Here is a 26,975-nt window from a genome sequence, read left to right on the forward strand (position 1 = left end):
CAAATGAAAGTGCTCTCCCGTTGCTCAGCAACAACCCATTGAGATTTATTTGACTATAAACCATACGTGATCATCAGTACCTACTCCATTAAATAGAACGGAATTTCGCCACCACTAAATCCAGTGTTGGAACTTGTGTGCGATCTAGGAGTTTTTTGCAGTTCAGTGACACTCTCTTCAATACTTTTATTGTGATGCTCTTCGACCGCGCGACGAATATTTTCCGCGTGCTCGTGTAACTTTTTGGGAGAGGGTGAACCATCAGGTGAGGTATCTGCTTGGACGAATGAACCGTTCAAATTTCTAGAAAGAAGAAAAGACAATTGAGTTTCCAGGGCCCACTTTTTTTAGAAGTAGAATCTTTTGGTTGCGCCTATTTATAGACTCTTTGTTCATTGGCCTCCACTTTCAATTTCATGGCGTGGGCTCTGGCTTCGACATCAATATCTAAAACAAAAAGCTAGCCTATACTAGACGTGACCACTTTTTTTTTCAGCGTGATGTATCAACATAACATTTTTCGTTCGGCCCTAATTTTAGTCACCTCGTCTAAATTTAGTCACTAGCGCCGACTAATATATAATGAATAATAGCGGACGAAATAATAAATTACCATGATGTGGTACTCAAAAAAGTTGGTTGAGGAAAGCTTAATTATAAACTTTTAATTTGGCCCAAATTTTTAGTCGGCCCTAATTTTTAGCCGGCCCTAATTTTAGTCACCAAGCCAAAATTTCGCCACTTAGGACCGACTAAGTTTTGGCCGATAAGGTAATTACCGATCAAGATTCCTTGACACAGATCCATCGTAATTCAATGACATGAAACGGTACAGTTCTGCGGTGGAGGGCATTTGTTTTGAAGTTGGTAATCTCTCCTTCTTAGATGATGCAAAAATTGAAGGTGCGGGGCTGAAAGCGGGCGTTGCCATACGAAGACTATGCTTGGTTGAGATTCCTATAACAACAATAACAATAACTAATATTTTGAGTGGCATTTTTTAAGCAGCTCAGCCATTGTCTCCGCCAGGGGCTACTGTAATAAATGAATATGAATTAAATCAAAATAAAGTTAAAAACAAGAACGAGAACAATAAATTTATAAGTCATCCTCTATCAAGGGACGTCGAATTTTGCGACAAGTTCGAGATTTGAGCAAAACCTCAAGGTGGGGGCGTACGGTATTTTGGAATTGCGGAAATCGAGCCTTTTCTCTTCAGAATTTCGAAAATCGGGCAAAATTCCTTCGGTATTTCGGAATGCTGAAATTGCTTCGGTATTGGAAATCCAGGAATTTTTGCTTCGGAATTTCGGTATTATAAAGTTTTTATCCCCCTTTTTCGGAATTTATACATGAAAAACAAATTTGATGAAAAATTAGTCAAAACAAGGAAATATACCCAAAAAAGTCGGTATCGGAATTGCAAGTATCTTTTTACGGAATTTCGGAAATTTTAGCAAAATCATTCGGTATTTCGGAATTAGCAAACCCCGTACGCCCCTTAAGATTTCGGTCATGTACAACCAATGATGGTTAAACTCACCACTTCTTGGGTTTAATTTCTTATCTTTGTTAAGGACGGGCGTGGATATACAATGCATATAAAATTCAACACGCTCCTTTTCGAATTCCTCTCGCTGGAAAGAAAAGATCAAACATGGTTTTGAGAAATAAAATCAGAATACTTTAACCCCTTTTAAGCTTTTTCGATTTTTGTTGGGGCTAATAGGATTTAACTGTTACAAATCCTGATTAATCAGGGTTCCCACAGCTTTCAAAATTTCAAATTTAAGGCGAATTGAGGAGAATTAAGGAGGATTTTCCACTTTTTTGAGGAGATTTCTGTAAAAATTTGAGGAGTTTTTCATATATTTTTAGAAAAATTGAGGAGATTTTCTTTCCAAGTTAAAATGATACTTTTTGTTGTTAAAAAAGCAACACTGCACTGTCCAATAAAAAAATTGGATAATGTTTTACATCGGCATGATCCACACATGCCATAGGGGCGTGGCTCTTCCTGAAAATGACCTTTAAAGAAGCACAAAAATCTTTTGAGATTGTCTCCTTTATTGTAAAAATGAACTTTTTACGAATTAAACAAAGGAAAGGTTTACCAAAGTCTCCTTCTTGGGGGGGGGGATAGGTAATTATCCTTAGAGGGGAGCAGTGGCTCTAAGTGTAAAACTACAAAAACCTGAAAACATTTTTAAATGTAGACATGTTATAACAGCATGAACCAATAGCGGCAATAGTCTATTTTTTAAATAACACCCCCACCCCCAGAGTTTCTAAACTTTTACTTCGTAATTGATTTCGCCCTTTTAAAAAAACTCTGTTGTGGGGTCGTGGCCCCCTGTCCTTAGCAGAACGTCACTAATTTCGAGTTATTGAAGAGCAATGAGGAAATGGAAACATGATATTAGAGTAAAGAAATGTGAGAGCGAAGCGAGCAAAAAATTTTTCATTTTATTCTTGATAATCAATTTTCGAAACATCTAGAGGGCCAGCGATACTACGTTGAACGTTTTTTATTTTTGGTCAAACTTAATTGAGGAGATTTGAAGAAAATATTGGAGAAATTCGAGAAAAAGTAGGAGATTTTAGGAGACATTTGAAATTTAAGGAGAATTGAGGAGATTAGAGGAGCTGTGGGAGCCCTGTTAATTTCGTGGGTCTGTGGATTCCCGAAATTTCGCTTTTTTATTGATGGAATATAGTTTAAAACTCGTCAGAAAAAGTTTATCTCGCGGGAATAGATTTTTTGCTGCATCAAAAATTTTCAATTTCAATTATTTTCACGAATTAACCTCTTTTTCGCAGACATTTAAATCCATTCACGAAAATTTTATGCACGCTAAATTTACTAGCTTGAAAGAACTTAGAAATATGAGCCTACACCCACAACCACCCACACCCACCCACCCACGTACCTCTTTAGAAACTTTGAGAACGTAATCAGTGAAATTTTTTCGTTCTTCGCACAATTTTTCTTCTTCCTCTCTCAGCTTCTTCAAACGTTTTTCAGATGCTTCGTAATTTTCTTCAGATAAACCAAATGTCTGTAGGTAAGAAATAAAAGAAGTAAAGTGAAGTTATATACACTGGAGAAGCTAAAAACTAGCGACTAACCATGACAATCTGTAACAAAAAACCCAATATACATTTTTGAAGAAAAAAACAAAAAAACAAGTGATACTTTTATGGACCTACCTGGTTACCAAAACTAATCAATGAACATTGAAACAATGAAACACATATATAATGAAAGCATATCTATTGGGAGAAACTATCAACACTATTGAAAAAGACTTAAAAAGGTTATTAAACGCTTTTCTTTATAAAAACAATACACTATCAGAAAAACGCACAGCTTTAATAAAAAAGGTTTCTAGAAAACTCAAACCATCGCGCTCTACCGTGACATTTTCTTCTTTTAGAAAAATAATAATATTGATCTATGCTTATATATAGTGATTCTTATAAGATAAAGATTCGTTTTTCAACCTACCTGATGATGAAAGTTAGATAGCATTAAGGAAAAAAACGGAAACAATCCGTTAGAAAATATAATTTTTAGCGAAAAGGCAAAATGCGTTAAATTTCATCATTGATTCTTGATGGGGAGAGGGAAAGGGAGAAGGGAAAAAAGATATAGAAAGTTCCAGTTGCAGAAATCAGTTTTATTGACAATCGAATCATGATTGATGGTGGGAATTGCTATCAATGATGTTTTTTTTGGAGAAAAAACAAAGAAATGTTAGGAAAAAGCCCAATTTAAATCTGCAAAAACGGCGATTTCCGGCATATTTCCGGCATTTTTGGCCGGAAAAAAAATGTTCTCAAAAAATCGAGCTCTGTCATGTTTTGAGCATTGCGAATTCTGTAAAAAATCAGAAAAAACTAAAGATGAAAATTCGAGAAAATGTCAAAAAACCGGTTTTTCCGGCATATTTCCGGCATTTTCGGCCGGAAAAAAATGTTTTTCTAAAATTGGACTCGGTCACATTTTAGGTATTGTCATTTTGCATCAGTGTGCAAAATTTCATAAAAAAATATAAAGTACAGCTCGAGAAATTCAAGAAATACTGTCTTTCCAGCGAATATAGGTTGTTCCGGCGATTTTTTAATAGTTCCGGCTTCAAAAATCAATTTTATTGAAAATTGAAACATGCTTGATGGTGGGCATTTGCTATTAATAATGTTTTTGAATGAAAAAACAACCAATTATAAGGAAAAAGTCTAATGAAAATTCAGAAAAACGGTGATTTCCGGCATATTTCCCACATTTTCGGCCGGAAAAAATTTTTTCTCAAAAATCGGACCCGGCCATGTTCTGGGCATTGTTAATACGCATCTTTAAGCAAAAAATCAGAAAAAAATAATGATGAAATCTCGAGAAAATGTCAAAAAACCGGTTTTTCTGGCATATTTCCGGCATTTTCGGCCGGAAAATTTTTTTTTTTCGAAAATCGGGCTCCGTCACATTTTGGGCATTGCCATTTTGCATCTTTGTGCCAAAAATCAGAAAAAACTAATGAGCCAATCTCGAGAAAAGCTGGTAACAGACGGACGGACGGACGGACGGACGAACAAAGGTTAATTTATAGGACCTCCAGGTAGGTCCAAAAAACAAAAGGAAGTGATAAGCTGAAGACCGAAGTCTGAGATCAGGTGCGGTACCTTGAGTAAGCATCTCCTGCCACTCTAGAGTCATCTGTCAGCTTAACAGGAAGAAAGAAATTAAAACATAGGCACAAAGTCTGACCATACAGTAAAGTACAGCAGAAAAGGTAGTATTAGTATTAAAGGGAACGACGCATGGTATATTTATGAAATGCTGATCTAGCATTGGCACAAACATCCATACGGAGGAGTATTTAGGAGTGCTGGTTCATAACAAAAACCAAAAGTGACTTTATTCCAAAAAATATATTCAAAAAAGTGAATATAATTTACTATAATGTTCAACAACACAAAAAGACTTACATAAAAAAAAGAATGTCTTTTTCTTTTTGAATGAAATCGAGTGCTTCTATTTTTAAATGAAGACATTCTATTAAGTGAATTTATTCGAAAACTTCTTTGCAATCTTTTTGCGAAGCGAATATACATGAGCGAAGCAGTTTTGCTATCGTGTGCATGTACCTTTGGATTCTATATACCTGGGGAGCGCCAAGGAAAACTTGATGTGCGTTTTCTACGGTACCGAAAACATCATTTCGATCCGTCAGACGGCACTTTCTCATACATTGCTTCCCGTCGCTTCCGTAGATTTGGAAAATTGGTTTCTAGTATAGAGGATGTATACCAGATCTAAAATATTACGGAGATAATCTTGCCTTGAGTTTCTGTTTCGATTACCTCCCTAATGTTTAAATTAGGAAATTTAAAGAAGAGATCGAAAAATCAGCGGGGGATGGAAGCGTTCAAGAAGCGTTCAAACGCTCGTTTTTCAAGGAGTCGTTGCATTGACTCGGGCAAAGACTTTCGAATGTTGACTCTGAATTCGAATGTTGACTCTGTCTTTGAAAAATAAATCATTGTTGTTTTGAAATTGAAAAGAGACGGTGCTTGATGAAAAGAAATGAAGAAAGCAGCTGAAACTGTGGAATGAGAAAGAAAGAAGATGGAATTTTTATTGTTTCATCAACAGGACAGCAGCCTCAACAGAGTTGTTGCTTCGTTGCAAAAAGAGGCTCAAAGCTGAAAATGAACTGTATTATGATGGTGGGAGAACCATTCCTGCCATTCCTTGGATGATTGGATTTTGATTCTTGGTAGTAGAGAGCACAACATGAATTTGGACTTTTAAGCCGGGTGTCCACTGGAAAAAATAAGTTCATCGCGAATTTGTTTGTCGCAAAAAATAAATCCAGACAGATGTCTGGAATTAAAAACCTATTGTTTTATTTGCGATAGGGCGAAAAAAAATAAGCGATGAAAAATGAAAACGTTTTCATTCTACATCGTTTATTATTTTTTACTTCGTCGTAAAAAAGAACAGTGTTGTTTATGAATACACATTGGTGGTCAGAGAAATAGAACATTGACATGTGATTGTATTTTAAAGGATTTTATTGTTGATAATGATAATGGTAATGACTTGTAAAATGTCAAAATACATCGACAAAACTTGACATTATTTTTATGATGCACTTTAACTGTTTTAAATTTCTGTGCTACAATTAATACAGCCTACAGCCGAGAAAAAAGTCACAGATTTTTTTTTACTTTTTTATGTGAAGAGTTTGCTCCTGTTTGTCAGCAACTCAAGGGTAAAAGTCTTGTCATATTTGTCTCCAACATACTTAAGATTTTTTAAGAGCCTTAAGATTTCCCAACTTTGAAAAAAATACACACCCAGTAAAATTTAGAGATTTTGCTTAGTAGAACCGTTGAAGAATACTTTCAAAAACTCAGATCTTTACTTTTTATCTGGTTTTTCATTATTTTCATCTCAGGATTTTACAGCGCTAATAGTTTTAATATAATTTTAGAACGTTGTTAAAATTTTCAGAATTTATGATGCAATTAAACGATATTCCTAATTGATTATGATTATTGAATTTTGAAATTGCATAAGTCAACTTATTGCTCCGGCCTAGGAGCCTTTAATTCTCTCTTCCGACAACGACGTTCAAGGTCAAGACATTTTTTTTTGTTTATCTAATCCGATGATCTATTCCGATTTAATAAAAACGGATTATCTGCATTTCGATAATATTGCGAAAGTATAAAGATGGCTGTGTGGGCTTAGCTGCAAATCTCAGTGAAAGATAGTGATCATTTTCATCATCATTCATGATGTTTTGGACATGATTTATGAGAATTTTGATGCATACTGGTCTATAACAATGTGGAAAGACTTTGGAGAAGTTTTGGCCATGAATTGTCAGCTGCTAGTAGTAGAGTGCTTAAATCTTCAAAACCATAAAACTCTACAACTTGACAATGGAATGAAACTTTCAAACACACATCCATTGGAATTAGAAAGAGAATACTAAAATTACAACATTACAGTGCAAATTTGAAAACGATCTGAGCAGTTTTAGTGGTGTTATGTGTATGGCTGGCTAAAAATGATCCTGTTTTGCATTCATCATTTTTTGACTGGGCGACCGTTCCTTCTTTTGATTTTTCAAACCCGACACAGATTTTTTACAAACATATCACTATGAGAATTAAATAACGGATACTAAAACACAATTCCTGTGTAAATTTGAACAAGATTGGAGAAGTTTTCACAGTATTATGGCTTAAAATGATCGTTTTTGGACTTTGTCCTAATTTCATCACTGCTGGCGACCGTTCCTTTTGATTTTTCAAACCCGACACAGATTTTTTACAAACATATCACTATGAGAATTCAGTAAAGGATACAAAAAAACAATTCCTGTGTAAATTTGAACAAGATTGGAGAAATTTTCACAGTATGGCTGAAAATGATCGTTTTTGGACTTGGTCTTAATTTCATCGTAATTACTGGCGACCGTTCCTTTGATTTTTCAAACCCGACACAGATTTTTTACAAACATATCACTATGAGAATTCAGTAAAGGATACTAAAACACAATTCCTGTGTAAATTTGAACAAGATCGGAGAAATCTTCACAGTGTTATAACTGAAAATGATATTTTTTGGACTTTGTCGTAATTTCATTGGCTGGGGCGACCGTTCCTTTTGAAGATTTTTTAAACCCGAAACAGGTTTTTTCCAAATATACCACTATTTATTACATACACACTATTGTACCATTTTACTTGGTTTATCCTACTCTCCCCCAAGTATTATCCCAACAGAAAAAATAATGCTTAGGTAAAAGCCTGTGGCCTCTAATTTAGGCTACTTTTCTCCCATAAATTTTATCTGGACAATCAAATCAAGAACTTGGAAATATTGACTTCTAAATGTTTATCTCATTTAGCTCCAATTTTGAACTTTTTAGTCGAGGATGAGTGGGCGGGGGGTGGTGTTGGTTCTTTAGGCAAGAAAGTGCATGTGGAATCACTTAGAAGAGCTTAACTTCCAGCTGGTTTATTTATTCGTTAAGATTATTTCTCATACTCGCTCTGCAATAGAATTATTACTTTGCTTTCTGATCTGTTCTGATTAGCAGTTTGTGGGCAAGCTCATCTTTCACATCTTTTAATCTCTTAAGCCGGAGCTTCCAGCGCAGCTGGTTTATTGGTCAGCCCCGATGACCCTTCAAATCCCTTTTTTCCAGCCGACGCTTAAGAGTTTGGTTTTTTTATTCCGATTTCTAAAGTTTTTATCCGATCGGGTTAAGTTTGGTCTCCCGATCTGTGTATTTACTCTCAAGCTTTTTTAGGGCAGTGTTCCGGTTGGGATACGCTTTCAATTCATCCAATCGGGCTAAGTTTGGTTTCCCGATATGTGTTAAAAACAATTCAATATGGCTGCCAAAGCGGTGCTTTTTCGTTCGTTCGTTTATTTTATATACAATCATTATATTTTGTTGAAGTGGCTTTTAAACTTATAACTAAGGAAGATACAACACTGGAGTTAGATTATTAGGATGTTCTTTTCTTTAAAGTATGAAGATTTTAACTTATTTGCTCAAGTTTTTTCCTGAATTGTGAGTTATTCTTTTACCTATGCTAGACCTCCCTCATTATTTTGTAGCATGAAAACATAGTTTTTCATTTTGGACTTGAATATAGAATAACCACCAACAATTGCTGGAATTTGATGGAGTGTATATATATTACAGTTCACAGCTTAATTATCTGATTATTCACAAAAATAATGTTTTCTCGAAATTGAGTGTTTTTTTTATTTGATACATTTATAGACATTTTATATGCTTGTTCTTCTGGACCGACTTGGAGATAATTATTATAAAGCGTAAATGGAAATTGATCAAGTATATTAAAGTACCGCTCCTATGTGAATCGAGAAAGACCGAAGTTCTTCATCAAATTATATTGACGCAAATATGATTTTTTTCTAGACTTGCGTTTTTCACTGGAAGTTACGTTTAATTTTTTGGACCGACTTGGAGATAATTATTATAAAGCGTAAATGGAAATTGATCAAGTATATTAAAGTACCGCTCCTATGTGAATCGAGAAAGACCGAAGTTCTTCATCAAATTATATTGACGCAAAAATGATTTTTTCTAGACTTAAGTTTTCACTGCGATTTGAAAGCAGACACTTGCATTTGTTCTTTTTGAATTGGAGATAATTAGGATCAAGCGTAAATGGAAATTAATCAAGTATATATTTAAAGTGCAGCTCCTGTGTAAATTTCAGAAAGGCTGAAGTATTCTTCATCAAATTATTGACAAAAATTATGTTTTTCTAGACTTGCATTTTTCCACTGTGATTTGATGGCGGACATTTATACATTCTGGACTAATAATGATAAATAATAAATGTATATAAATGGATTAAATATTTTTAATAGATAAATATTGCACGTTTAAGCATATATATTTAGGCTCAGGTTAGGGAAAATACAGTACAATAATTACAGTCTTTCTGGGACGACAGCGGGTATGCTAATCATAAAACTTTAAATTTGAATAAATTTTAGATGTCAGTGTAAACCTTATTTTGAATTTTGAAAAACATGTAGTTTTAAGCTAAACTATTTTTCTGCAGTTAAGATGAATAAGAATGACACCATTTTAACTTTTACTGATTTACAGCATCTTTGTTTTTGAAACTTTTTTGATTTTTTGTCCAGCTTGAGCTTGAATATAATTATAAGTCTAAGCTTAGTAAAAAATAATAAGTGTATAAATTTTTTGTGATTTTTGATAAGTACTTGCATTTAACTTCCTTGCAAGGATTTTTATTTTCTTGAATCTGTTGTTGATGTAGTCTTTTGTTGCTGTTCATCTGTATATCTAAATATCTATCCTAATTAAGAGACGAATAATTATTCTGTCATACAGATTGTAACATGGCATATTTTCGTTAATCCATATTGTGTACAAACGTAAATTTGATGATTTTTTTACTCTCGTCTTAGTAAATCATATCAATTTTTAACAACATATCTTTCTAATCATATTAAGCAATTTAGGCTGACCTTCCAGCGCAGCTGGTTTATTTCCATTAAATTCTAGTCTTGAAATTCTCTGTATTTCACATCCCTGTCTCAATAAACCGGGTGATGTCTGAAGTTTGTTTAATTTTGTTGCCTCTAGGGTCTCGCTCTGCAAGGGAAACTTTTTGAAGAAGCTAGAGGGTAATTTCTCCACCAGAGACGAAATTTTCCCAAGTTTTCCAGCAGGGGTACGTGTTTATGTTAGTTCTTTCGTTAAGGGGTTTGTCAAAAACTTGTATTTTGGAAAAAGAGTTTTCGAATGTGCTTTTTATAATTCGAACGTTCGAAATTAAAGATTCAAAAGTTCGATTTCGAACTCAAGGAATTCGAAACCGGAAGTAAAACAAGTTCAAAACAAAAAATAATAACTAAAAATACTTAATGCTTTTAAGGCAGACAAACTTTCCCGAGCAAAAACGATTATTGAACTTTTTATTGAATATTCTTAGAGAGTAGAGAAGAGCATAATGGATTAGGGGAATATTTTTAACCTATAAGTCACATTCATTTGAAAGTGCTCATTTTCCAACGATTCATAAAAAGATTTGTATAATTTTCCTCAAATCCGTAGAAGTAAACATCGTAAGTTTGTAATGAGATCTGTTAAGAGACTTACAATTGATTTTACTACGGTTTCAATGGGGCATGAAAAGTGAATGAGATCTGTTAAGAGACTTACAACTGATTTTACTACGGTTTCAAAGGGGCATGGAAAGTGAATGAGATCTGTTAAGAGACTTACAATTGATTTTACTAATGTTTCAATGGGGCATGAAAAGTGAATGAGATCTGTTAAGAGACTTAAAATTGATTTTACTAATGTTTCAATGGGGCATGAAAAGTGAATGAGATCTGTTAAGAGACTTACAATTGATTTTACTAATGTTTCAATGAGGCATGAAAAGTGAATGAGATCTGTTAAGAGACTTACAATTGATTTTACTAATGTTTCAATGGGGCATGAAAAGTGAATGAGATCTGTTAAGAGACTTACAATTGATTTTACTACGGTTTCAAAGGGGCATGGAAAAGTGAATGAGATCTGTTAAGAGACTTACAATTGATTTTACTACGGTTTCAAAGGGGCATGAAAAGTGAATGAGATCTGTTAAGAGACTTACAATTGATTTTACTACGGTTTCAAAGGGGCATGGAAAAGTGAATGAGATCTGTTAAGAGACTTACAATTGATTTTACTACGGTTTCAAAGGGGCATGGAAAAGTGAATGAGATCTGCTAAGAGACTTACAATTGATTTTACTAATGTTTCAATGGGGCATGAAAAGTGAATGAGATCTGTTAAGAGACTTACAATTGATTTTACTAATGTTTCAATGAGGCATGAAAAGTGAATGAGATCTGTTAAGAGACTTACAATTGATTTTACTACGGTTTCAAAGGGGCATGAAAAGTGAATGAGATCTGTGAAGAGACTTACAATTGATTTTATTACGGTTTCAAAGGGGCATGAAAAGTGAATGAGATCTGTTAAGAGACTTACAATTGATTTTACTAATGTTTCAATGGGGCATGAAAAGTGATTGAGATCTGTTAAGAGACTTACAATTGATTTTATTACGGTTTCAAAGGGGCATGAAAAGTGAATGAGATCTGTGAAGAGACTTACAATTGATTTTATTACGGTTTCAAAGGGGCATGAAAAGTGAATGAGATCTGTGAAGAGACTTACAATTGATTTTACAACGGTTTCAAAGGGGCATGAAAAGTGAATGAGATCTGTGAAGAGACTTAAAATTGATATTATTACGGTTTCAAAGGGGCATGAAAAGTGAATGAGATCTGTGAAGAGACTTACAATTGATTTTACAACGGTTTCAAAGGGGCATGAAAAGTGAATCAGATCTGTTAAGAGACTTACAATTGATTTTATTACGGTTTCAAAGGGGCATGAAAAGTGAATGAGATCTGTGAAGAGACTTACAATTGATTTTATTACGGTTTCAAAGGGCATGAAAAGTGAATGAGATCTGTTAAGAGACTTACAATTGATTTTATTACGGTTTCAAAGGGGCATGAAAAGTGAATGAGATCTGTTAAGAGACTTACAATTGATTTTACAACGGTTTCAAAGGGGCATGAAAAGTGAATGAGATCTGTTAAGAGACTTACAATTGATTTTACTACGGTTTCAAAGGGGCATGAAAAGTGAATGAGATCTGTGAAGAGACTTACAATTGATTTTATTACGGTTTCAAAGGGGCATGAAAAGTGAATGAGATCTGTGAAGAGACTTACAATTGATTTTACAACGGTTTCAAAGGGGCATGAAAAGTGAATGAGATCTGTGAAGAGACTTACAATTGATTTTACAACGGTCTCAAAGGGGCATGAAAAGTGAATGAGATCTGTTAAGAGACTTACAATCAATTTTACTACGGTTTCAAAGGGGCATGAAAAGTGAATGAGATCTGTGAAGAGACTTACAATTGATTTTATTACGGTTTCAAAGGGGCATGAAAAGTGAATGAGATCTGTGAAGAGACTTACAATTGATTTTACAACGGTTTCAAAGGGCATGAAAGTGAATGAGATCTGTGAAGAGACTTAAATTGATATTATTACGGTTTCAAAGGGGCATGAAAAGTGAATGAGATCTGTGAAGAGACTTACAATTGATTTTACAACGGTTTCAAAGGGGCATGAAAAGTGAATCAGATCTGTTAAGAGACTTACAATTGATTTTATTACGGTTCAAAGGGGCATGAAAAGTGAATGAGATCTGTGAAGAGACTTACAATTGATTTTATTACGGTTTCAAAGGGGCATGAAAAGTGAATGAGATCTGTTAAGAGACTTACAATTGATTTTATTACGGTTTCAAAGGGGCATGAAAAGTGAATGAGATCTGTTAAGAGACTTACAATTGATTTTACAACGGTTTCAAAGGGGCATGAAAAGTGAATGAGATCTGTTAAGAGACTTACAATTGATTTTACTACGGTTTCAAAGGGGCATGAAAAGTGAATGAGATCTGTGAAGAGACTTACAATTGATTTTATTACGGTTTCAAAGGGGCATGAAAAGTGAATGAGATCTGTGAAAGACTTACAATTGATTTTACAACGGTTTCAAAGGGGCATGAAAAGTGAATGAGATCTGTGAAGAGACTTACAATTGATTTACAACGGTCTCAAAGGGGCATGAAAAGTGAATGAGATCTGTTAAGAGACTTACAATCAATTTTACTACGGTTTCAAAGGGGCATGAAAAGGGAATGAGATCTGTTAAGAGACTTACAATTGATTTTACAACGGTTTCAAAGGGGCATGAAAAGTGAATGAGATCTGTGAAGAGACTTACAATTGATTTTACAACGGTTTCAAAGGGGCATGAAAAGTGAATGAGATCTGTGAAGAGACTTCACGGCGGCTAAAAATGGCCTTTTTTCTCCCACTCGCTCAGCAACCTAATACAACTTGCGGCATTTTCGACCACTTTGTTGATCATTATACACTTTTTGTTCCACCATCAACCTTTATATGAATTTCCAAAATAAATTTCAAAAAAATTTTGAAAAAAGAATTGTCACGTGATAGCTGATGACGTCATCGAATTTAGAACGAAAAAATAAAAATTCAGTTAGTCCTTTGGTAGTACGACCATTCGATAGCTCTCAATGAGTAGTGCTCGAAAATGGGGTCACTTGTTATCGAGACCCTTCTGAAACTCGAAAAATTTAGATTTTCGTTTTGCCCATATATGGTAAAAATCAACGATTGACCAGGCAATTTTGCTTGAAAAAGCTTGGAGGGGTATTTATACGGTATGTTTCCGACATCGTAGAGACCTGAAATTTGGCATGAAGCAAGCCTAAGTGAAAATAAAAAATTTGAATTTTAGACTTTTTCAATTTAGGCATTTTTCTTGTTGCTAGGCAACATTTTTTTAAAAGACGGGGGTAAAATTTGGGTTTTTCGTTAATTAAAAATCGGGAAATCGGAATTTCAAAAATTCTAAAATTCAAAATCGTTCTTTCATCATAGGGAACCTACCTACCAAATTTGACGATTTTTCGACAACCCTAAGAGGGTGTTTAAATAGGGTCCCATGTTTCAAAAACTAGAGTTTCGAGTAAATCGACTTTTAAACTTTTATTTCTGGTAGAAATCCTCATAAAATTCGATATTAACCTGAGTATTCAGAAAGAAATAAACCTTATGGGCTTTAAAAGTTGTTTGGCTGAAAATATAGATAAGTTCGAGTTGTTTAAGCCAATAAAACGAATTTTGAACAATTTTCGACCTTACCCCCTGAATACTTTATGGTTTTATATTTAGCAACCTCGTCCCAGTCTCCAAAAAGTTTTAAATTACGATATCTCGTGACCAGATTATCCTAGAATAAAAAGTGACCCCCATTTTCTGACGCAGAATTTTATACTCTTTGTAACTGAAGTGGATTCAAGGTTTGATTCTGACTTTTAAATTCAGATTTTTTAGAAAAACTGCTAAAAAGGGACTGGGCACGAATTTTGAAAATTTTTTGAAATTTGAATTTTTTTTGCAAAATCATATCCTTTAACAATATCTATAGGTTTGACAACCTAACAGTCACTAATAAGCTAATTTGAGGCCAGTGGGAGAAAATAACTCATTTTTTGCCGCCGTGCTTACAATTGATTTTACAACGGTTTCAAAGGGGCATGAAAAGTGAATGAGATCTGTGAAAAGACTTATAATTGATTTTACAACGGTTTCAAAGGGGCATGAAAAGTGAATGAGATCTGTGAAGAGACTTACAATTGATTTTACAACGGTTTCAAAGGGGGCATGAAAAGTGAATGAGATCTGTGAAGAGACTTACAATTGATTTTGCAACGGTTTCAAAGGGGCATGAAAAGTGAATGAGATCTGTTAAGAGACTTACAATTGATTTTATTACGGTTTCAATAGGGCATGAAAAGTGAATGAGATCTGTTAAAAGACTTACAATTGATTTTATTACGGTTTCAAAGGGGCATGAAAAGTGAATGAGATCTGTTAAGAGACTTACAATTGATTTTATTACGGTTTCAAAGGGGCATGAAAAGTGAATGAGATCTGTTAAGAGACTTAAAATTGATTTTATTACGGTTTCAAAGGGGCATGAAAAGTGAATGAGATCTGTGAAGAGACTTACAATTGATTTTATTACGGTTTCAAAGGGGCATGAAAAGTGAATGAGATCTGTGAAGAGACTTACAATTGATTTTAAAACGGTTTCAAAGGGGCATGAAAAGTGAATGAGGTCTGTTAAGAGATTTACAATTGATTTTACAACGGTTTCAAAGGGGCATGAAGAGTGAATGAGATCTGTTAAGAGACTTACAATTGATTTTACAACGGTTTCAAAGGGGCATGAAAAGTGAATGAGATCTGTGAAAAGACTTATAATTGATTTTACAACGGTTTCAAAGGGGCATGAAAAGTGAATGAGATCTGTGAAGAGACTTACAATTGATTTTACAACGGTTTCAAAAGGGGCATGAAAAGTGAATGAGATCTGTGAAGAGACTTACAATTGATTTTGCAACAGTTTCAAAGGGGCATGAAAAGTGAATGAGATCTGTTAAGAGACTTACAATTGATTTTACAACGGTTTCAAAGGGGCATGAAAAGTGAATGAGATCTGTTAAGAGACTTACAATTGATTTTACAACGGTTTCAAAGGGACATGAAAAGTGAATGAGATCTGTGAAGAGACTTACAATTGATTTTATTACGGTTTCAAAGGGGCATGAAAAGTGAATGAGATCTGTGAAGAGACTTACAATTGATTTTACAACGGTTTCAAAGGGGCATGAAAAGTGAATGAGGTCTGTTAAGAGATTTACAATTGATTTTACAACGGTTTCAAAGGGGCATGAAAAGTGAATGAGATCTGTTAAGAGACTTACAATTGATTTTACAACGGTTTCAAAGGGGCATGAAAAGTGAATGAAATCTGTGAATAGACTTACAATTGATTTTACAACGGTTTCAAAGGGGCATGAAAAGTGAATGAGATCTGTTAAGAGACTTACAATTGATTTTACTACGGTTTCAAAGGGGCATGAAAAGTGAATGAGATGTGTGAAGAGACTTACAATTGATTTTATTACAATTTCAAAGGGGCATGAAAAATGAATGAGATCTGTGAAGAGACTTACAATTGATTTTACAACGGTTTCAAAGGGGCATGAAAAGGGAATGAGATCTGTGAAGAGACTTACAATTGATTTTACAACGGTTTCAAAGGGGGCATGAAAAGAGAATGAGATCTGTGAAGAGACTTACAATTGATTTTATTACGGTTTCGAAGGGGCATGAAAAGTGAATGAGATCTGTGAAGAGCCTTACAATTGATTTTACAACGGTTTCAAAGGGGCATGAAAAGTGAATGAGATCTGTTAAGAGACTTACAATTGATTTTATTACGGTTTCAAAGGGGCATGAAAAGTGAATGAGATCTGTTAAGAGACTTACAATTGATTTTATTACGGTTTCAAAGGGGCATGAAAAGTGAATGAGATCTGTGAAGAGACTTACAATTGATTTTATTACGGTTCCAAAGGGACATGAAAAGTGAATGAGATCTGTGAAGAGACTTACAATTGATTTTATTACGGTTTCAAAGGGGCATGAAAAGTGAATGAGATCTGTGAAGAGACTTACAATTGATTTTACAACGGTTTCAAAGGGGTGAATGAGATCTGTGAAGAGACTTACAATTGATTTTATTACGGTTTCAAAGGGGTGAATGAGATCTGTGAAGAGACTTACAATTGATTTTATTACGGTTTCAAAGGGGCATGAAAAGTGAATGATATCTGTTAAAAAACTTACAATTGATTTTATTACGGTTTCAAAGGGGCATGAAAAGTGAATGAGATCTGTTAAGAGACTTACAATTGATTTTATTACGGTTTCAAAGGGGCATGAAAAGTGAATGAGATCTGTTAAGAGACTTACAATTGATTTTATTACGGTTTCAAAGGGGCATGAAAAGTGAATGAGATCTGTTAAGAGACTTACAATTGATTTTACAACGGTTTCAAAGGGGCATGAAAAGTGAATGAGATCTGTTAAGAGACTTACAATTGATTTTACAACGGTTTCAAAGGGGCATGAAAAGTGAATGAGATCTGTTAAGAGACTTACAATTGATTTTACAACGGTTTCAAAGGGGCATGAAAAGTGAATGAGATCTGTTAAGAGACTTACAATTGATTTTACTACGGTTTCAAAGGGGCATGAAAAGTGAATGAGATCTGTGAAGAGACTTACAATTGATTTTATTACGGTTTCAAAGGGGCATGAAAAGTGAATGAGATCTGTGAAGAGACTTACAATTGATTTTACAACGGTTTCAAAGGGGCATGAAAAGTGAATGAGATCTGTGAAGAGACTTACAATTGATTTTACAACGGTCTCAAAGGGGCATGAAAAGTGAATGAGATCTGTTAAGAGACTTACAATCAATTTTACTACGGTTTCAAAGGGGCATGAAAAGGGAATGAGATCTGTTAAGAGACTTACAATTGATTTTACAACAGTTTCAAAGGGGCATGAAAAGTGAATGAGATCTGTGAAGAGACTTACAATTGATTTTACAACGGTTTCAAAGGGGCATGAAAAGTGAATGAGATCTGTGAAGAGACTTACAATTGATTTTACAACGGTTTCACAGGGGCATGAAAAGTGAATGAGATCTGTTAAGAGACTTACAATCATTTTACTACGGTTTCAAAGGGGCATGAAAAGTGAATGAGATCTGTTAAGAGACTTACAATTGATTTTACAACGGTTTCAAAGGGGCATGAAAAGTGAATGAGATCTGTGAAGAGACTTACAATTGATTTTACAACGGTTTCAAAGGGGCATGAAAAGTGAATGAGATCTGTGAAGAGACTTACAATTGATTTTACAACGGTCTCAAAGGGGCATGAAAAGTGAATGAGATCTGTTAAGAGACTTACAATCAATTTTACTACGGTTTCAAAGGGGCATGAAAAGGGAATGAGATCTGTTAAGAGACTTACAATTGATTTTACAACGTTTCAAAGGGGCATGAAAAGTGAATGAGATCTGTGAAGAGACTTACAATTGATTTTACAACGGTTTCAAAGGGGCATGAAAAGTGAATGAGATCTGTGAAGAGACTTACAATTGATTTTACAACGGTTTCACAGGGGCATGAAAAGTGAATGAGATCTGTTAAGAGACTTACAATCAATTTTACTACGGTTTCAAAGGGGCATGAAAAGTGAATGAGATCTGTTAAGAGACTTACAATTGATTTTACAACGGTTTCAAAGGGGCATGAAAAGTGAATGAGATCTGTGAAGAGACTTACAATTGATTTAACAACGGTTTCAAAGGGGCATGAAAAGTGAATGAGATCTGTTAAGAGACTTACAATTGATTTTATTACGGTTTCAAAGGGGCATGAAAAGTGATTGAGATCTGTTAAGAGACTTACAATTGATTTTATTACGGTTTCAAAGGGGCATGAAAAGTGAATGAGATCTGTTAAGAGACTTACAATTGATTTTACAACGGTTTCAAAGGGGCATGAAAAGTGAATGAGATCTGTTAAGAGACTTACAATTGATTTTACTACGGTTTCAAAGGGGCATGAAAAGTGAATGAGATCTGTGAAGAGACTTACAATTGATTTTATTACGGTTTCAAAGGGGCATGAAAAGTGAATGAGATCTGTGAAGAGACTTACAATTGATTTTATTACGGTTCCAAAGGGACATGAAAAGTGAATGAGATCTGTGAAGAGACTTACAATTGATTTTATTACGGTTTCAAAGGGGCATGAAAAGTGAATGAGATCTGTGAAGAGACTTACAATTGATTTTACAACGGTTTCAAAGGGGTGAATGAGATCTGTGAAGAGACTTACAATTGATTTTATTACGGTTTCAAAGGGGCATGAAAAGTGAATGAGATCTGTGAAGAGACTTACAATTGATTTTATTACGGTTTCAAAGGGGCATGAAAAGTGAATGATATCTGTTAAAAAACTTACAATTGATTTTATTACGGTTTCAAAGGGGCATGAAAAGTGAATGAGATCTGTTAAGAGACTTACAATTGATTTTATTACGGTTTAAAAGGGGCATGAAAAGTGAATGAGATCTGTTAAGAGACTTACAATTGATTTTATTACGGTTTCAAAGGGGCATGAAAAGTGAATGAGATCTGTTAAGAGACTTACAATTGATTTTACAACGGTTTCAAAGGGGCATGAAAAGTGAATGAGATCTGTTAAGAGACTTACAATTGATTTTACAACGGTTTCAAAGGGCATGAAAGTGAATGAGATCTGTTAAGAGACTTACAATTGATTTTACTACGGTTTCAAAGGGGCATGAAAAGTGAATGAGATCTGTGAAGAGACTTACAATTGATTTTATTACGGTTTCAAAGGGGCATGAAAAGTGAATGAGATCTGTGAAGAGACTTACAATTGATTTTACAACGGTTTCAAAGGGGCATGAAAAGTGAATGAGATCTGTGAAGAGACTTACAATTGATTTTACAACGGTCTCAAAGGGGCATGAAAAGTGAATGAGATCTGTTAAGAGACTTACAAACAATTTTACTACGGTTTCAAAGGGGCATGAAAAGGGAATGAGATCTGTTAAGAGACTTACAATTGATTTTACAACGGTTTCAAAGGGGCATGAAAAGTGAATGAGATCTGTGAAGAGACTTACAATTGATTTTACAACGGTTTCAAAGGGGCATGAAAAGTGAATGAGATCTGTGAAGAGACTTACAATTGATTTTACAACGGTTTCACAGGGGCATGAAAAGTGAATGAGATCTGTTAAGACACTTACAATCAATTTTACTACGGTTTCAAAGGGGCATGAAAAGTGAATGAGATCTGTTAAGGTGGTCGTTAACACTTCTGAGATAGCATCATCTTTTTTGGGTCGATTTTTCAATTTTTGGTTTAAATTAAAGTTTGAACCTTACTAAACAATATCCCGAAGTTTTATTTGATATAAAGAAGAGGAAAGTGGAAAAATTTAGCTCTTTAGACACCTACCTGAGCAGATCTTGCGGTCCGCCCTAAACGCCCACCCCGCCGCCCGTCACGAAAACCGCAATATTTGCTCTTCTGGTCCTTGGAGCGACTTTAAATTTTTACCGTCGCTACTTAGAGCCACAAAGGACATTTCCGGAAAATTTTACACCGGTACTATTAATAGTTCCGGATTTATGACAACCAAAACAAACCCGCCATCTTGAATCTTCTCAAATTTCAAGTGTGGTTTTTTGGTAAAGGGAAAAACTGTTTCATGGCTTATTTTCTTGTAGTAAGTGATGCTTTAATGCTTCCATTTTATATAAAGAGCTTCTCAAAACTCCAAGGAACATTTTTACTTGATAATCTTTCTAATTTCCTCCCCATTGCCACCATTGGGATCAAATTTCAGCGCCACAAATGTGTGACAGGTACGTGAAACGTTTCTTCTGTTTTCTCTCTCTTTTTAAGTTATTTAATTGATAATTTACTTTTAAAAACGTCCATAATATATTCTTGAAACCATCCATACACTTTTAGTTGGGTTTTGATAGTGATATAGTTGATTTTGGTGCATTTCGGGGTTTTCGCAAAAGTGAAAGTGAAAGTGCTCTTTTACTAGACTTGAGCGCAGCTTGTATTTCAAGTAACGGGGATGGAAATTTACTTTTCTACAATAAAATGTGTTACTATAATCAATTAAAAGGTTAGGGAATAATTTTCAATCACTTTTCACCAACTTTTAGCTTTTTCGCAGGCAAAAGTAAGGTTTACGCAACTTTTTGGCATGTTTGCGGTAAATCTCAGGGTTCCAGTCGAAGCCTTGAATTTGCTGACACATGCAAAAAAAATGGCTTTACTTTCTTTCTTATATTGAAAATTGGATTAGTGCATCAAGTTCAACTGAAATATGTCAAAAATCCCATATTAAAAGCTTTTTTTTCCTCTTTTTACAGCAATAAATAGTTTTAAGGCCAGTTTACGCAAAACAGCAAAATCGGGGGTTTTTGATCTCTTGGCGGAAATATCTCAGGATTGGATGGTCCGATTGGCATGAAATTTTCAACACAGCTTCCCCTCATGGAAAGGTGTGATCTGAGTGAAACAGTTTTAAAAAAAAATGTTTTGTTGATTTTATAATTATAAAAAACAGTTTTTTGGGTTTTTACCCCCTGATTTTATTTTTTTCAAATTTTTTTTTCACTCAGATCACAGAAGGTCACTAGGGTAACATAACTGCCAAATATCAAAAGCTAACTCCTTCTGGTTGCTGAGATTTTTCTGCCAAGAGATTTTCGAATCTATTTTTAGAAGTGACGTCATGACCCCCGTCTTTGATATTTTTAATTATTTTTTCTATTTTTAGAACAACATAATAATGAAGTACCATCATACAAAGTTTCAACAATATATCATTTATACATTTTGAGATATTTCAATTTGAATATTTTTTGACATTTTCAAAAAGTTTGTTAACGACCACCTTAAGAGACTTACAATTGATTTTACAACGGTTTCAAAGGGGCATGAAAAGTGAATGAGATCTGTGAAGAGACTTACAATTGATTTAACAACGGTTTCAAAGGGGCATGAAAAGTGAATGAGATCTGTTAAGAGACTTACAATTGATTTTATTACGGTTTCAAAGGGGCATGAAAAGTGATTGAGATCTGTTAAGAGACTTACAATTGATTTTATTACGGTTTCAAAGGGGCATGAAAAGTGAATGAGATCTGTGAAGAGACTTACAATTGATTTTATTACGGTTTCAAAGGGGCATGAAAAGTGAATGAGATCTGTGAAGAGACTTACAATTGATTTTACAACGGTTTCAAGGGGCATGAAAAGTGAATGAGATCTGTGAAGAGACTTACAATTGATATTATTACGGTTTCAAAGGGGCATGAAAAGTGAATGAGATCTGTGAAGAGACTTACAATTGATTTTACAACGGTTTCAAAGGGGCATGAAAGTGAATCAGATCTGTTAAGAGACTTACAATTGATTTTATTACGGTTTCAAAGGGGCATGAAAAGTGAATGAGATCTGTGAAGAGACTTACAATTGATTTTATTACGGTTTCAAAGGGGCATGAAAAGTGAATGAGATCTGTTAAGAGACTTATAATTGATTTTATTACGGTTTCAAAGGGGCATGAAAAGTGAATGAGATCTGTTAAGAGACTTACAATTGATTTTACAACGGTTTCAAAGGGGCATGAAAAGTGAATGAGATCTGTTAAGAGACTTACAATTGATTTTACTACGGTTTCAAAGGGGCATGAAAAGTGAATGAGATCTGTGAAGAGACTTACAATTGATTTTATTACGGTTTCAAAGGGGCATGAAAAGTGAATGAGATCTGTGAAGAGACTTACAATTGATTTTACAACGGTTTCAAAGGGGCATGAAAAGTGAATGAGATCTGTGAAGAGACTTACAATTGATTTTACAACGGTCTCAAAGGGGCATGAAAAGTGAATGAGATCTGTTAAGAGACTTACAATCAATTTTACTACGGTTTCAAAGGGGCATGAAAAGGGAATGAGATCTGTTAAGAGACTTACAATTGATTTTACAACGGTTTCAAAGGGGCATGAAAAGTGAATGAGATCTGTGAAGAGACTTACAATTGATTTTACAACGGTTTCAAAGGGGCATGAAAAGTGAATGAGATCTGTGAAGAGACTTGCAATTGATTTTACAACGGTTTCACAGGGGCATGAAAAGTGAATGAGATCTGTTAAGAGACTTACAATCAATTTTACTACGGTTTCAAAGGGGCATGAAAAGTGAATGAGATCTGTTAAGAGACTTACAATTGATTTTACAACGGTTTCAAAGGGGCATGAAAAGTGAATGAGATCTGTGAAGAGACTTACAATTGATTTAACAACGGTTTCAAAGGGCATGAAAAGTGAATGAGATCTGTTAAGAGACTTACAATTGATTTTATTACGGTTTCAAAGGGGCATGAAAAGTGATTGAGATCTGTTAAGAGACTTACAATTGATTTTATTACGGTTTCAAAGGGGCATGAAAAGTGAATGAGATCTGTGAAGAGACTTACAATTGATTTTATTACGGTTTCAAAGGGGCATGAAAAGTGAATGAGATCTGTGAAGAGACTTACAATTGATTTTACAACGGTTTCAAAGGGGCATGAAAAGTGAATGAGATCTGTGAAGAGACTTACAATTGATATTATTACGGTTTCAAAGGGGCATGAAAAGTGAATGAGATCTGTGAAGAGACTTACAATTGATTTTACAACGGTTTCAAAGGGGCATGAAAAGTGAATGAGATCTGTTAAGAGACTTACAATTGATTTTATTACGGTTTCAAAGGGGCATGAAAAGTGAATGAGATCTGTGAAGAGACTTACAATTGATTTTACTACGGTTTCAAAGGGGCATGAAAAGTGGATGAGATCTGTTAAGAGACTTACAATTGATTTTACAACGGTTTCAAAGGGACATGAAAAGTGAATGAGATCTGTTAAGAGACTTACAATTGATTTTATTACGGTTTCAAAGGGGCATGGAAAGTGAATGAGATCTGTTAAGAGACTTACAATTGATTTTATTACGGTTTCAAAGGGGCATGAAAAGTGGATGAGATCTGTTAAGAGACTTACAATTGATTTTATTACGGTTTCAAAGGGGCATGGAAAGTGAATGAGATCTGTTAAGAGACTTACCAACAATGCTCTTTCAAAAGCTTCTTGTGAATAGCCTTCTTTCAGCTCCTACAAAAAGAAATAATGCAGCAAATGTTGAGCCATTTTTCCCTTTCCACCTGAGGATTGGATTCGGCGACTTTCCGAATTTCAAATACATTTGACCCTTTCTAATTCGACCGACGTCTAATATTCGTCGTCGCCGTCAACAAGAAACTATCATAAACGACTCTCTACAATTCAATACACTCTACTATTCAAACCCTTATTCAATGAAAATATTTTTCCCTCCGAAAATCGAATTGAATTTATAATACACAAAATGGATAATTTGAACGAAGAGGTTTGGAACCTACTTGTATGATAGCCTCTTGTCCAGTGATGACAGCCTTGCATTGTTCCAACCTTTGTTGCAATTCATCTGTTGAAGAAGGGTTGATGGTGAGTGATGATTTCTCGTCTTTCTTTGGAGATTGTTCTATAATCAAAAGAAAGAATGAGGTTACCAATACGGCGGACTTACCTTATTGGAACTAATTTTCACGGTCGAAAAAAATATCCGAAAATTGCATTTCGCGGATTTCAATTTTCGCGGTTTTGCACTTTTTTGGACAAATTTCTTTCATTTTCCGAGGAGTTTTTCAAATTATACGACAAAATTGTAAAAAATTGTATTTCGCGGGAATTAATTTTCGCGGATTTTAACTCTCAAAATTTTTCGTGGGCTCAAATTTTCGCGCTTTTGACGAAAAACCGCGAAAAACGTTAATATCTATTCCCGCGAAAATTAGTTCCAATAAGGTACGCTAATCTGAACTTCTATTAATTGAATTTTTCTATAATTCGAACTTATCATCCACATGAAAAATATAAGAAATCTGATTGGCTAAAAACGCGTACATAAATGTTGTATTTCATACTGTACAAATCAGGCCAATCTCGCACTTATTTCTACCATATGTGTAGATATGTAGAATCCGTAAATCTACTATATGTGTAGATACGGTAAATGCTTTAACATACAGACTTATGCAAAAAAGGGCAAAAATCACGAAAGTTTCTGCCCTTTAAATGCATATGCATTAAAGTATGGCTAATTTATTATTACAGTCTGTAGTAGAAAGTAAAGCAAATTAATGATAAATAAACCGCCTCGTCAGTTGTCCGAAACAATACAGTCCGATAAAAGTCGGGCTGTATTCTCTCTCATCTCTCCATGCAAATTACCGGTAATCAAAATGATAGTCCAGCCTGACGATGTCAGCAAAAAGTGCGTGCGTAAGCATTCAGGTGGTTTTCGGGCATGATCCGTCAATTTTAATTTTTCAGAATTTAATGATGCTTGATAAGCAATTCATGATATGCACCACTGCAATGACTTCACGAAATTATGCAACTTTAATGTTTTTGTCCCACCCAATACGTCACTTTTTCTATTGTTTAAGTGACGTATTGGGTGAAAGATTTTAAAAAGTTCTCAGAAGACTTTTTCCAGTGGTGCATATCATGAATAGAAGGTGTAAACAATCGTACAATGTGTACCGGACGTAATGTTACGTAATGTAATACAATACCTTTCGGAGTAGTGTTTTCGAGACGATCTCTTAAGTTGGCTAAGATTTGTTGAAATTTATCCTCCACTTCTATAAAGAAAATGAAAGGAAATGTAAAAAGAGATACCATATCAGTAGAAAATTTGGCGGCGAAAAGTGACAAAAAATCTACTAAATGTATGTTGTGACTAAACGTTTACCGACGAATTTTTGTACACATTTTTTTATAGTATGAACCGGGAAAGCAACCAAAAATATCTAAAAAAGGAGGCCTAAAATGCGTACCAATGGTATTTAAATACCAAATTTGAGGTATTTTGGACATAAATTTACATAAAAAGCCAAAATTTTGGCATTTTTGGCTTAAAATCCATAAGCAACTTTTTTGGCTGAAATCCTGAAAATCCTTAGCAACTCCAGTCCTGAGCCGAAAATTGGGGTTGCTTACAAAAAATGTGTAACCGACGAGTACTTATTTTTTTTCTTGAAGAAATTTGAGATGAGGAGGCAGATGGCGTGTCTACTAAATTGTGTTGTATTGATAAATAAAGATCGGGAATTAAAATAAATCGGTGGAAAGATTGGGGTCGTCCTCAGAGTTACTTTTCCAAACTTTTTGCCCCGATAAGCATCATATGTCGTGAAGTAGAAACAGTTCGTCTTAACCCTTTAACTTTCGTTCGAATTCTTTAAGGTTCGACCTATTTGCCTATTTGCCAGATGTCGGCATATGCCGACAAGAGCGACCATCACATTTAGCTTTATTTTCTGAAAAATATCAGAAATATAAGTGATATGTATTTACTTTGAGTTGAAATATGTATAATTATGAAAAACATCTTTAAAATATATTTTAATTGATTACCGGTGCTTTTTAATGAAATCTAGTTCAATATCGAACTTTCAATAAACTAAAAAAAAACCTCTGGCAAATAGGTCGCGATCTCTCTTATTGGTAAATGCCGACAGCGGCACTGAAAGGGTTAATGATCTCCCACAAGCACAACTTCGCACACCCCTGTCTCGCAACCCCGATGGAAGTTTCCCCTCAATGGGGATAAAATTCATATTGAAAGCTCAATGGGGATTCTATTGTTCAACGTTAAAAAATCAAGTGGGGATGGTTTTGGAGTGCAATTTTTAATCGTTGAATTTCAAATGGGTTAAAGTCAAAATTCAAAGTCAATTTCCCAGTAGGGCTGAAATTCCAGGGTATTTTCCCAGCGGGGACCAAATTTTTGCCAAATTGTCCAGCGGGTCTGTGACACAGGGGTGTCTTCGCAAATGATAGTCCAAAAACCATACCTGTTTTAATCATAAAGAAAGGCATTTGTAATTGTCTCGACTGTTGATATTTTTATTATGTTTTTAGCTATTATTTGTCTTACTTGCTTTTTGTTCCGTATTTTATTATGTCATTTTCCATAATGGTAGATTAGCTACGCATAACGTTTTTACTATCGAATATACTAGTTTTTCCAGCATAAAGCTGACAGTCTCAATTGTCTTTTCTATCTGCCTCCATCATGACAAGCTCAACAGGTTATGGGCCCAGTGCGAACAATCTTTAGCAGAACATTGCTTTCGATGGAGATGAAAGAAAATTTGAGCTGTGGGAGGTGAAGTTCTTAGGATACATG

General features: G+C 34.6%; 1 protein-coding gene across 1 annotated transcript; it reads right to left on the reverse strand.

Annotated features, from left to right (window-relative positions):
• Positions 1–26,665, reverse strand: LOC136811616 (afadin- and alpha-actinin-binding protein-like). Its single transcript, XM_067068240.1, has 8 exons — positions 26,641–26,665; positions 25,357–25,425; positions 24,139–24,260; positions 23,804–23,851; positions 2,931–3,059; positions 1,544–1,637; positions 780–957; positions 1–303 (listed from the first exon to the last, which is right to left on the reverse strand). The coding sequence occupies exons 1-8, from the start codon at positions 26,663–26,665 to the stop codon at positions 81–83; spliced, it is 888 nt and encodes a 295-aa protein (XP_066924341.1). The 3' UTR covers positions 1–80.
• Between the last annotated feature and the right edge of the window lie 310 nt (positions 26,666–26,975).

This window comes from Clytia hemisphaerica, unplaced genomic scaffold, assembly GCF_902728285.1.
Source record: "Clytia hemisphaerica strain Z4C2 unplaced genomic scaffold, Clytia hemisphaerica genome assembly, whole genome shotgun sequence".
Taxonomy (NCBI): domain Eukaryota; kingdom Metazoa; phylum Cnidaria; class Hydrozoa; order Leptothecata; family Clytiidae; genus Clytia; species Clytia hemisphaerica.